Consider the following 13,962-nt stretch of genomic DNA (forward strand, 5'->3'; position numbering starts at 1 on the left):
ATGTAACTTTTTGTTTTATTTCATTTACATAAATAATTAACATTTTAAGTAATATACTAGCTTATAGAATAAATCATAGTAAAATATACAAATATGTGTTTTAAAATCATATATTAGAGACACTTTAAAAATATAAATTATACCTTTCAATCAATAAATGATCAAGTCATAATAAATTTTTATTTACACCTTAAAACTTTAGAAATGAACTAATATGAACGATAATCAAGTATTCTATTGCATATTGAAACATATTTATTGGATTTTATAATTATACGATTTTCAATACATTTTAATCTCGCCCATTTTTAATTTTAAATAGGATTTTGATTTTAACAATTTTGAGTGCAACCAATCATGGCTTTATTTACTTTTTTCATGACCGACCATATTAAAGGCGGGTCCCAAACACCTCCTTTACCCTGTTTGCTTGTATTGCGCCTTAGGCGTTTTCACTTCCTTTCTTGTGGCACTAGATTTTAAATACTTTTTCCCCTATTATTGTTTGATTTGTTTTTAAATGCTATTTATTAATTATTTTTAATATGTATTTGTATTTTTAATTTATAAGTTAAAATATACCTAAAAGTGATTTTGTTTGATTCGTCTTAATATAAATTTTATTAATATTAATTTTTTATAATGTCTACTCAAGCAAAATTAGAGATTTTTAAGATTAAAATATTACATTGATAAATGCGTAAAAATCAAATGGTACAATAATATGGAGTACTGAATAAGAGCAAGTATAAATCATGATTTTTATATTTTGTGCACTTTTACTTTTTATTTTATTTTATATTTTGTTCTATTTAAGCACGATGGATATTGATATTTTTTAGTGCGTATTGCATGGTAATCTTTCGTCATGTCGTCATACTTTATTTACACTTCAAAGTACTTCCATTTATCAGAAATTCATACTAAATTAAAAGAAAAGGTGGAGCAAGATAAAGTTATAAAGTGCCATTTAATAAAAAAATAATATTTCAAAGCAGTATTAAAATAAATGGGGATTTAACAATTGTAAAAGAATAAGTTTTTATTTTGAATATTTTTATTCTATATATTTTATGTAGATGTTACTAATTAGATGTTTTACATAATAAATACTAGTCCCTCCATTCTACACATTCAACATTATTTATTATTTTGATTTATTTTATTTATTTTACATTATTTTTTATTTTGGACAATGCCCATCTCTAGCTTTCATTTAATATCCTTCCTATATTTTTAACTCTTTTAATGAGATGTAGATAATTAATTTGCTTTTTTTTACTAAATAAATATCTACATATTCTATAAAAAAAAATTATTTCTCGATAATGCTAATTCATGAAAAAAAAAAATAGTACACCAACTATCACAACTAAAAAAAGATGTTACTTGCTGCGTGATTGTTGCAGACTGAGTGATATGAAAGGGGAAATGTTAGGTGCGAAAGACACTAGCTTGGAGTCAAGTTTCAATGGATTTAGAATACACAAAATAAAAATAAAATTAAAAATAGATAATTATAATTAAAGTAAAAAGAAAAGGAAAAATCTAATTAACTACTTGAAATCAACATTGGAGTCCAAATAAATTTATTTTTTATCATAAACCAAACACCAATAATTTTACTTCTTTACAAAAGAACAATTCCTATATTTTGATAGGAATTTAGCCTAAAAAACGAAAATAAAAAATAAAACTCATAGTAGGACTAATTAATATCTTAGCATAAATCCTAACATATTTGTGTAGAAACAAATCGAGCATGCATCTAATAGTTGCGTAGCTCATGATACTAACTCACTCTTGTTCCATTATATATTCAATACTCTAAAATAACTTATATTAACAAGATTAATAAATGATCAAATAATATTTATATGCATATGTACTAGATGCTTTTTTAGTCTTAATTATATATATTATACCATAAATAATTTTTCCGTTGTTATATATAAATGGAACATGGAGCACGTAGTATTAATATTTGTCCATAGAGTCAAATAATTATTTGTGTCGCGACACTTGAAAGTGTCGAAGATGAAAATGGATGAATATGATGTCGTTGTTGCTGATATGAACGTTGTTGTTGTTGTTGCCAAATTTGGCCAAGTTGATATAATTTCCTTTGTAGGATGATTGATTCGGCTTTAAGCCGATCATTTTCTTTCCTTACAAGTTGGATATGGTGGGTCATAAGCCGCAATTGGTTGGACCGCTCCCGGGTTTGGATTTTAAGTTGGTTTGCATCGTTAGTTAGATTTTCTATGTGTTGTTGTTTTCGCATGCGAGAACGCCTTGCTGATTCCCGATTTGATTCCATCCGCTTACGCTTTTTCTCTTCTGTGATTTCTACTTGAGTTGGTTCATGATCTGGATATGAATTGAGATTTGAACCATGTTGGTTTTGGTTTGAGTCATCGAAGCCATCTGAACCGGAGCTAGGGCTTAAAAGGACAGATGTTGGGCTTTGGGCATTTTCAGGGCTAAGTTTATTATAAAAATTCGGTGAATTTTGGTTTGTATGACTTAAGTTAGGCTCGTACAAAAAATGATTTTCCAAACCTAGGTTCAAACCATCATGATGACGATCTAGGTTTAGACTTTCCTGATCTAAATCTAAACTGGCATGATGACCATCTAGATTTAGTTTGTCAAAACTGGCATGGTGACCAGCATGGTTATGACTATGATTCAATTTTAATTGAGATATAATTTGATCATTACCTTTTTCACAAACGATAGTAGGCTTATGATCAATAGCCGAGAAAAAAGATTCGAGATTCTCCCACGGTGTAAAACCGTCGTCGAAGAACATAGGGATGTTATAGGCATTATTGGATAAGAGGTATTCAAAGGGGAGGAGGGTGGACATCACGGCGGAGCAAGAGCTTATAGGTAGGGGGTAGAAGAGAGGAAGAGGAAAAGGGGAGAAAGGAATTGTAAGCGTGCATTATTTAAAGGCCAAAACCAAGGAGCCAAAAAAGCTAAAGCGTTGGTAATGGGTTCCACATTGCTAGGAACTTTGAAGGGCAAATTAGTCCGAAATTCGGTACAAGAGAATTGCTTTTGAGTCAAGGAGCACTTACTATGGTTAAAGTTAGGGGTTCAAAAAACCCGATCTGCTTGATTCGATCCGTTGATTCGGCGACCCGTAGCTTAAATGACGAATCCATCATCAATAATAATATTATATTATGGGTCGGGTACCCGACTCGCCTTAATCGGGTCAGGTCATGGGCCACAAAATAAATTAAAATAGATACCCGCCAACCCGGTATATTAGAGGATTTGTTTTGAAAAATAATTTCTTTGTACGCCAAGGGCTGTTAGACTAACTGATTAATAAGTAATGCTAAACCAATACTCCATCAAATAATAAGATAAAAAAAATAGTCAGCTACCAATTACAACTATGTTAAAGATTAAGAATCAAAAGTCAGTAACTAATGTCATGAAGACTTAAAAATGGAACTTTAAAAAAAGGGTCAGTAACTAAGATCATAATAAAGACTTGAAGGTACCAAGCAGCTGAGTCGATGGTTAGCTCGTCGATGATTATCCATAATCACGCAAGAAAGCTAAGATTAAAAAGCTCGAGTCCAGAGCATAAAAAATTGAAAAAATGAAAGTGAGGAACAAACGGGTATCCGGTGTCCCGACCCGACTTATTCGGGTATGTATTAATTAGCCTGGACATAGGCCGTTAAAAAAGGTATCCGACTAACCGGATAAGGAACACCCCTAGTTAAAGTGGGTCCTATTATAAATTTCAAGTAACCCTACTTTTTCACAAAAGAAGAATTGGGGTTAATTAGCTTAGTCACGAAGGAACGAGGGAAGTGGGGCGATGTTTAGAAATGTGTTCATATATGATTTGTTACTCGTGTGTGGACCCATTTACTAGAGGTAGTAGTTTGGAGTTTGGATATTTCCCCTTTCTACTCGGCTCATCTCAACTATTTTCTATGTAGAGTTAATAATATGTTCAAATAGAAGTAAATGAAAGAAAAAGAAAGAGAGAGAGAGATTTTAAAAAATAAAAAATTTGTTTGAATATCAAAAAAAGGAGTATAGAGATTTGAAATAAAAATATAGATAATTTTTTTTAGGTTGTAATATCTTAAAGATGAAAAGATTTAAAGGGAAAATATATATTCTCTTTTATTTACGTTTTATTTCCTCCTAAACAAACAATGTCGATTTACTTTCCACTTCTCCCTCCTTCCTTTCCCTTCCCTCTCTTTCCCTCTCCTTCCTTTATTTTTTTTCCAAAATTATTAGTCAAGCATAGTGCAATGCCTAAATGCTCACCTTGGCCTTTGTGACTTCTGCCTTCTGGTTGAGACATTATCTTTAGATATTTTGTTGCTATATCACTCCACTCGCATTATATAAGATTGACAGTTAGATTTTACGTAACAAATAAAACAAATAAAGAAGTCAAACTCACGAGGGCTTGACGACCCGTCCAGTTAAGGATTGACGAATCGTTGATGTAACGGACTGTTCTTTTCTAAAGATAGGTTTAATATAATATAATAGTAAGTAATGCTAGAGCGAAAGTTATCGAACCGTAATTATTGCGAAAAAGAAATAAAACAAAGCAGTATCTTCAAAAGAAAAAAAACAAATAAAACTTAAATCATTAAAATATAGTTTTACATATTACATCTTGCTTTAATACATAATTATCGTTATTACATACCCATAATATAAATTACATACATACTATATCCTAATATCACATAGACAATACAATAGCTTCTTAATAACCTTATGTAAAGTCACCTGCAGCATCTGCTCCCATTATAAGGGAACAGTCGATGGGAATCGGTCAACTAATAAGACGAGTATAAAAACTTGCCAGCATAATACAAGTATACAAATATGTGCATTTCAATAAGTAATATGTAAAAGGGTTTATGCAATATAGAGGATTCATTTCTTTTTGTTTTTGTGTTAAATTTTATATATATAACTTTGGTCCTTCTGCTTGAGCACCAGGGCGTGATTTACTAATACTTTTGCTTGAGTGTTAGGGCGTGGAATCCGAATACGTATTGAATGAATGCAACACATATGATATTTGTTTGATATATGTAAGGGCCTGTTAGGTTGAGGTAAACCAAAACCCCTAACTTAGTGGGAGTCGTCACTCCTCCAGTATAATGTTGCTCGAGCCACAGGTCAGGTTAAATAACCTTACTGTGTTCACCATATTTTACGTGCCGGAAAACACGTCCCACGTTTTTTTACATGCCGGAAGCATGGTTCGGCATTTCCTTTCTATCAAGCCTTTTTATTTTCATGTTACTGTTTTCATATAAATGCAACATTACAATAACATATAATAGAAATAAATTTATAACAACTTACATATAAATAATCATTTATTATTAAACTAAATCAAAACTTAAATGGGTCTTTAGTATTTATTTATAGGTTAATTTTCAATTAGCTTTATTAATTTCTTAATAATTAATTTCTTAAATTTCTATTTATTATAAATGATAAAATAAATAGTTCCATCATAAATAAATACTAAAAATGTCTTAAAAGGACTTATTGGGTTTATTATAGATCCTAGTCCATTTATCCAAATTTTTAGAAAATAAAATTTTGTTTTATTTAATTAATTTCTTAATAGCTTAGTTTAAGACTTAGTACATGAATAATTAATTTCCTTAAGATTAAAATCTAAACAAAATATTTTAAAATTTAACTTATTATTAAATGAGTTGGTGTATATTTTTATTCACCAAAATAAAATAATTTTAATTATTGTTTTTCACTTTTCTTTCTTTTCGCCTATTATAACAATTTAGATTATTAATTTATTGCTTTACAATTTAAATATCAAATTCCCTCAGATTTTGTTTTAAATATCTAATTTAAATTTAGATTATTAATTAACTTATTATTGTTTTCACTTTTCTTTCTTTTCGCCTATTAAATGGAAAATTTTGAAGGAAAATTTTTGAGGAAAAACACTTTTTCTTTTCTTTTTCCTTCCCTTTTACTCTAAACAAAGAATGAAGATTCACCTTACATTTCTCTTTTCTTTCTTACATTTCACTGATTCCCTCCTTTCCCCTTCATTCCTTTCTTTTCTCGATTTGCGTTTTTTGTTTTCATTTGAATGTTAAATCCTAGAAAAGTTGTCTATATATTAAGAGAGTTGAGTGAAGAATATTTTTGAGACAATCGAAGACAAATCATTCTAAAGAGTCATACTTGAAAAGTTTAAGTATATCAAATACTTTACTTTCTGTCATCTTATATTTCTTGCATATTATATTGAATATATATTCCCGAGCATGATGAACGTTACTATCACATTGATATTAAGCCATACAAATATTTGTGTAATTTTTCTCTTTACATTGTTAACTATTGTTCTATAATTGTTTTCTTTAGTGTTTTGTGATCTCCGTTATGCTTTCGTGATTCATTCAGTTATTATCTACAACTTTTAATTCTTTTTGGTGTTTAACTTTTGATTTTTTAGAAGAAATAATGGCAAAAGAATCATCCATCAGAATTGAAAAATTTATCGACATAAATAGTTTTGAGCTATGACATATAAAGTTGACGGCTTTAAAGACGCAATAACATATTTGGCCTCCATAATTTCAAGCATTACCAGCTCTTGCAGGAAAATAGGATGATAAGGAAGATGCAAAGCTCTGACCTTTTAGGGTAAAATTGATCGCATTTCTCTGGCACTCTCTTCCAAGGAGATACGGGTATGGATTATCCATTACCTTCCATCACCTAAATTTTGTTTTCGAGCAGGATAATGAGTTGGTGATGATGATGATGAAGGAAGATGAGAAATCAGAATAAGGTTTCCTTTAAGGCTTTATATATGATGAAAGCATTACTCTTAAACCAAAATTTATTTGATTATCGTATGAAGGTACTTCATTAAGGTAAGTATTCCCAATATTTGTTAATTAAAGAAAAAGAGGACTAAGAAGAAGATAGACAATGAAAAAGTTTCTTTAACAGTTTACAAATAATAATTTGATAATTTATCGATCTTAAATGTTCTTTTATTTTATTGTATTAACATTTCATGGTTTGTTGAAACTAAACAAACGAATAAATTTGTAAAAAAAATGACTATAGCCCGTGGCGCATCTAGCCTGAAAATGGAGCAAATATGATGTTTGCATAAGGTGGTTATAATTATAATGGGTATAACAAGTTGGTCATAATAGGATATGGTTTTGAACATATACATAGGTGAACAAGTATCGGTTAGGAAATTTTATTCGTTATGGATGGTAGGTATGTAGTTGGATTTGAAAATTTTATTAGACTATGGGTATGAGTATGAGTGAGAGAGTATTTGTTCGCCATTTTGTCGTCCCTACTTACATTTAACATGTTAATGAAATAAGGATACTCTGGTCATATTTTCACGTTATTCGATCAATGCATTACTACAGCTCTCGTTATTCTCATATTTTCATGCTATTTATGTATCTTGTTATTTATTATCAACATATCTCTTCCGGCTCAAATCAATAAATTATAAAAAGTTAATAGCATGAATATATGTATTGAAAAAAAAAAGTAAAATTACACTTAATTATGTTTTTTCTTATATATATAGAAATAAAAATACAATAATACTAATTAATAAGTAATCGTTACTTTTAAAAAGATCGAATAAAGTAGAGATTAAGATTTTGGATTTTGAAACACTGTTTGTATTAATTATAAAATGAAATAATAGCTCCTACTTTTACATGATTAAGGAGACTAATCTAGAAAATATTAAATTACAGAATTACTAATCAATAAGAATAATTTTATTATTTCCTAAATATACTTTCCGACAACTATCTAGCAACTAATTTTGAATTATAAATCAATTTCCGCAGATTTTTTTTTGAAGTCAACTATAATTAATCTTTTGACTCCAAGTTGATAGCATTTTTTTTACTTGTTTACAAACTTTTGAAGCTATCTTTACTTTTTACGCAAGATTTTAATGCCAAAATTTCAGGCTTTTAGTCAATTGTTTACTTTTTCCTTTCTAAATTTATTTTCTCATTATATTGATGCTGGGGTAGTCATGACGACTAATTAATTGTAAAGTAAAGGTCATATTGTTAATAATAAATTATTTTTTACCGGATATAAATTGATTTTTTTAAATAAATTCACTTATTACGTATAATTTCTAAAAATGCACTTACATATTATTTATTTTTAATTTCTCGGCTTATAAAAGGTTTGAAATAAATGTTAAAAACAAAGGTTGATTTTCAACAATTATAATACTCAATAGATGAATTTATTTTTAGCAAATTGAACAAATATTAATTTATTTTTGACAATTATATTGTAACACCCGAATTTCCTCCCTTCCTTCATTCACGATTCTGGTTTTGTTTAAGGGGTCAAGCTATGATCCTCCTGTTGCTCAACATAATGACTATAGTCAAGTATATGAGCTTCTTTCGCTTTGCTTTGGGGGAAAGAGCAAAGTATGATTGTAACAATTGTGTACAAATTGTCTAATGCTTGTAGCTTCTATATTACTTGTAAAGTTTTCTTTTGGGATTGTATAATTTCATTCGTATGGTGCCATGTGACTCCTTGTATGATCCATAGTTCCGCTACGTAGCTTTTGGATGTATAGTAGTGAGAATACTCCTTTAGTATCCGTCAGATTGATGCGTTAACACTGGAACCACGATCCTCGTTAGAGTTGATGATTTGAGAAGCCGACGATGATTCATTTCGTCGTGACGTATTTTTGAAAGGCATTAAAAGCCTTAGATTAGTTTAGTTATGTTAATCATTTATATATCCTTGTCTCACCCTCAGTTTTAACCGAGATGCTGCCAAAATTTCCACCTACTCACCTTTTCAATTAATCTTTAGCGTTTATTTTAATTATTTTCCCTTTACTTTTTAACCTGTAAAACCCCTGAATTTCCAACTCCTTAAACGAAACCAAAATCATAAAAAAAGGAAGGAAATTCGGGTGTTAGATATATTCATCTTAAAGTTAATGCTATCTAATATAGCTGAAATGCCCTCATCTTTGTTGATTGATTTGCTCATTATTTGGAAGAACGTAAAAGTGTTCAGAAATTAGGCCTATATATCAAAAAATATTTAAAAATATTTAAATTTTAATTATAAGTTGAAGTTCATAATCAAGACACTATGATATACACAGTATAAACCTATCGAATAAATATATATACATATATATATACATATATATATATATATATATATATATATATATATATATATATATATATATGAATCGTAAATATGATTAATTGACATTGTAAATGAGATGTTATATTATGTTAATTTAGTACTTGTTTTATGTGTTAGATTTGAGTTGCCTTTTCATACAAGTGTTTATAATTAAAAATGTATAAATTATAATAAATTAGGAAAAATTTTGAAAGTTGTACACATTTCATTGCACTCCTACGAATGAAAGATTTCTAGATACGTACCTTTTTAATGATAGATTATTAATTCTTCAAGTAATTATTTAAAAATATCACAAAAGTGTGATTTATGAAACTTTTCATTATGATAAGCTGATAATAGCGATTGATTTGTTAGCTGTAAACCGAGACACATTAGTTGTTAAATCAAACAAGTTTATGCTGACTTCAACATATTTAATGGATCTAAATTTAAAAATCTGCTCTAACTAATAAGACATGACTTAATTCTCATTTAATATATAGATATAAGTTCTTTTTTGAATTATATAGAAAGACCGGATATGAGAACTTACCTAAAAAAACAATACTTATTTTAATCAAATAAAATTGGATTGGAAATTATTTTTATCCGAAGGGAATTTTATTTAAATAAGCTTACCGACTTTCTTTTTTTTGCTTGGCAAAGATAAAGCAGCAACTTAATGGAGGTAAAAGTAGAAATTAGTTACCGATCTTTTTTTTAAAGAAAAAGTAGAAATTAGTTTGTCTGTTACTCCTATGTATGTAGTTGGCTATTGAAAATTGGAAAAGTAGGATCTAATCATAGAAGTATTCCGGGAAATCTGGTAACTTGTGGTGGCATACATGTTAATTGTTGAACACTGAAAGGTTAAAATTCGAGGAATCCATGAGATTCTTTGGAGTATACCTCAAACACTTTACCTCTGTCGACTACAAGAATCTAATACTCCCATCCGTTTTTTTTTTTAATTTTTAATTTTTTTTATCTATTTTTCAAATTAAAATTTAAACCTAAATATCTATAAATACACAAAATAAAAATATAAAAAATACATAATAAAAAAATATTCATTAAAACGAATTTAACGATAACCCATATGGATATATTTTATAATCTAAATGTTTAAAACATTAATCGGATTTCTCTACTTAAGGTAAAATATTCCAGATAGAAAGATCATTAGAAAAAGAAAAGTAAATATTTGATAGTTTAGTAAATATATCAAAATAATTGTTAGAGTCGTCCATCAAAAGGGTACTAATTTAGTAATTGTTATAGAATAAAACCACATAAAATCGGTTTACTTATACGGCAATTTAAATAAGATTAACCTGTTCTCTTCAATCTAGATTTAGTCGGCTTAGTTTCATTTAGCTTTAGAGAACAAAATCTAAGACAATATGTCTTAGTTTAGTTTTCTACTAAAAATAAAATTTAATTCTTTCAATTTACTTATTAAAAAATGATCTAAAAAATCTAACTAATGGTAGAACAATCTACATAATTTGACATGATAAAATAGCCGACATACATTACTAAGGAAAGTTATAAAAATGTCTAGGACAATTAAAAAGGTTGTACTTAGTGACATACACTGACATTAGTAATGTATGAATACGTATGCTATATAACACTTGGAATAGTGGACATTGGCGGACCCAATTCAGGTGGCGGGGTTGCATATACAACTCTATTAAAAAAACTTTTTTAAGAAAGTAGTATTTAGGTTTCGAATTCATAATCTATTATAAAATATGGTTAATTAATTCAATTTTAATATCACTAGGCTACAACACTCATATTTAATAATTTTTAATTTTAAACTTATTAATATATTATAAGAAATTCTATTATATCTCTTCCTCCCCGACCCCTTCTCTGTTTAGCCAGTCACCACAACACCTGCCTGCAGCCCTCCCAGTCACCACTGCTTTAAATTATCAAGGAAATTATCAAGTTTAAATTATCAAGGAAATTATTATAGGAATTCTCTTTTTGTGTGTGTTCATAATCATACGTGTATTTCCTTTTAAATTTTAACAACAGTCGGTGGCTAATTTGCTTTAAATTATGTTTGATTTGGGTGTAAGTTAGAGGAATGAATATGTTTGATTTAGGTATAATTTTAATTTAATTTAAATTATGATAAAATTAATTTTATTTGTGTATGATTTGGGAAGTATTTGTTTTAATTGTAATGGATCAGTTGAGTTTTGTCTTAGTTTTACTTCATTTATGTTTAGGGCTGAACACGGTTTGGTCTAAACCGTAAACCAAATCGGACCAAACCGTAAATTAAATATTTGGTCTAGTCTACGGTCTAAATGGTCTGGTCCGATTTTTTTTAAAAAACGATTTACGGTCCGGTCCCGGTTTTAAAATTTTCAAACCAAACCGGACCGGAAAACCGTAATAAAATCAAATTTTAGGAGATTAGGGCAACTACTCGTGAACTCCTGTTGGCTGCCTCCATCTCCATTTCCAAAATCGTGACATTCTCCTCTCTTCCTCGCCTCCTCTCTCATTCCTCGCCTCCTCTCTAATTCCTCGCCTCCTTCGAGGCTTCAACTCTTCGAGCTTCAAGCTTCAACCCATCGACAGTCGACAGTGCTTCTGTGCTTCTTCGAGGCTTCGACGCTCCTCCTCCAATTTTCATTCTCCAATCTCAGCAGTCACCACGGAATCAAGTGTAGAATCTCGTAATGTAAGTATATTGGTTGATTTTTTGATTTTTTAGGGTTTTTCAAGCTCTTTAACCGATTGTTGAGAAAACCATGGGAAAAGCCTTCCATACAGGTATATAAAATTGAACTGCACTTCAGTTAATCAGTCGTTTGTGGAAATATGAAAACTTTGAGGGAAGATAAATATTAGGAAATAAGAAATTGGGGTAAAAGGTTTACAAGATCTAATATCATTGAGTGGACTTATGTTTTACTGGTCAAAATGCCAAGTATCTGGTTGTGTTTATGTTTCTTGACTTCTGTTTTACTCAGTCATTCTATTTTTCTTAAAAAAACATGTGTAATTGCTTAATTTTCAGTTTTAGGGTTTGATTAAAATTTGGAAGAATCACCATTTTGTTTGATTGTAGTATTGGAAGAATCAACATTCTGAAATTATGAATGTTAAATTGTTAATTATGTTGAATGTTGAATGTTAATATGTTGCTATTACGCGTTTGATATGTTGAATGTTAATATATTGGTATTACTCGTTTGATATGTTGAATGTTAATATGTTGGTATTATGCAAGAAAATGCAAGAAACTACCCTCATTAATTAAGGTTGATATGTTGTTGATATTGGTTGATATTGTAGTCTTTGTAGACTAAATAAGTTATTGATGATCAATTGTAGTTTGCGATGTCGATGGATGAACCTTTTATAGTTTGCGATGAAAATGAAGTGGATGATCAGGATGGTAATGAAATCAAAAAGGAAGAAGTAATGAGCAAACAAAGGAAAAAAGTTGTGAAACCAAGATCTGACATATGGGATCACTTCACCAAATTTACAAACAAAAATATGAAAAAGAAATGTAAGTGTAACTATTGTGGTCGTGAATATAAGTGCAATCCTAGTTTAAATGGGACTAGTACTTATAGAGCACATTTAAGTAAGTGTACTAGATTTTCACTCAATAACAAATCAAATGCTACTCAAACACAATTGAGTTTTCAATCAAGTGTTAATGAACAAGGGGAACAAGAATCTCACATAAAAGAGTTGGATGTTTAACTATGAGGCTTGTAGAAAAGGCTTAGCGTTCATGATAATTGTTGATGAACTTCCCTTTAGATTTGTTGAAGCCCAGGGGTTTAGGTACTTTTTTGTGGTTCCTTCTAGAATGACTGTTGCTAGAGATTGTTACGAGATGTTTTTGGATGAAAGGTTGAAACTAAAATATTTTTTAAAAACTAATTGTAGGAGAGTATGTCTTACTACTGACACATGGACTTCAATCCAAAAAATTAATTATATGTGTTTAACTGCGCATTTTATTGATAATGAATAGAAGTTAAATAAAAGAATCTTAAACTTTTGTCTAATATCAAGTCATAAAGGTCAGGCCATTGGGAAGACAATTGAGAAATGTTTGCTTGCTTGGGGTCTTGAAAATGTGATGACCATTACTGTTGACAATGCTAGTTCTAATGACACTGCAATTGCTTATTTAAAAACAAGAGCCAAAACGTGGGGAACTAGTGTGTTGAATGGAGAATATTTGCATGTAAGATGTATTGCTCTTATTTCTTGTCAAGATTGGCTTCGTGCTTCTTCTCTAAAAGTTGAGGAGTGCTTGGAGGATATAGCACAACTAGAGAACGGTATGTGATCTTTCATATCATGATTAGTATTATGTTTATTTTATAAAATCATATTTTTTGATGTTTGTTTTTATTGTATAGAGTTATCGAAGATCAATTTGGCTCCTTCAGTTATTGATGTTCCTTGATGCAATGATGCATATTCATGGATGAAGTCGCTATTGCTGAGTGCTGAGTAATGACTACTATGAATTTACTTTATGTTCTATATTATAAAATTAGTGATGTACTTAACTATTGAAAATTTGTGATGTTTCGGATTTGATGATGTATTTTGTTTACAGATTATCGTTTATCTTAGATTCTCACTCAATTAAAAAAATACAAAAAAAAAAAAAAAAAACCGTAGACCAGACCAGACCGTTCTACGGTCTGGTCTGGTCTGGTCTGGTTT

General features: G+C 29.5%; 1 protein-coding gene across 1 annotated transcript; it reads right to left on the reverse strand.

The window, feature by feature from the left end:
• Positions 1-1,032: 1,032 nt before the first annotated feature.
• LOC130820784 (basic leucine zipper 61-like) lies at positions 1,033-2,935 on the reverse strand. The gene has a single exon (XM_057686296.1). The coding sequence runs from the start codon at positions 2,870-2,872 to the stop codon at positions 1,997-1,999; it is 876 nt and encodes a 291-aa protein (XP_057542279.1). The 5' UTR covers positions 2,873-2,935; the 3' UTR covers positions 1,033-1,996.
• Positions 2,936-13,962: the final 11,027 nt, after the last annotated feature.

The sequence above is a fragment of the Amaranthus tricolor genome, chromosome 8, assembly GCF_026212465.1.
Source record: "Amaranthus tricolor cultivar Red isolate AtriRed21 chromosome 8, ASM2621246v1, whole genome shotgun sequence".
NCBI classification, from domain to species: Eukaryota; Viridiplantae; Streptophyta; class Magnoliopsida; order Caryophyllales; family Amaranthaceae; genus Amaranthus; species Amaranthus tricolor.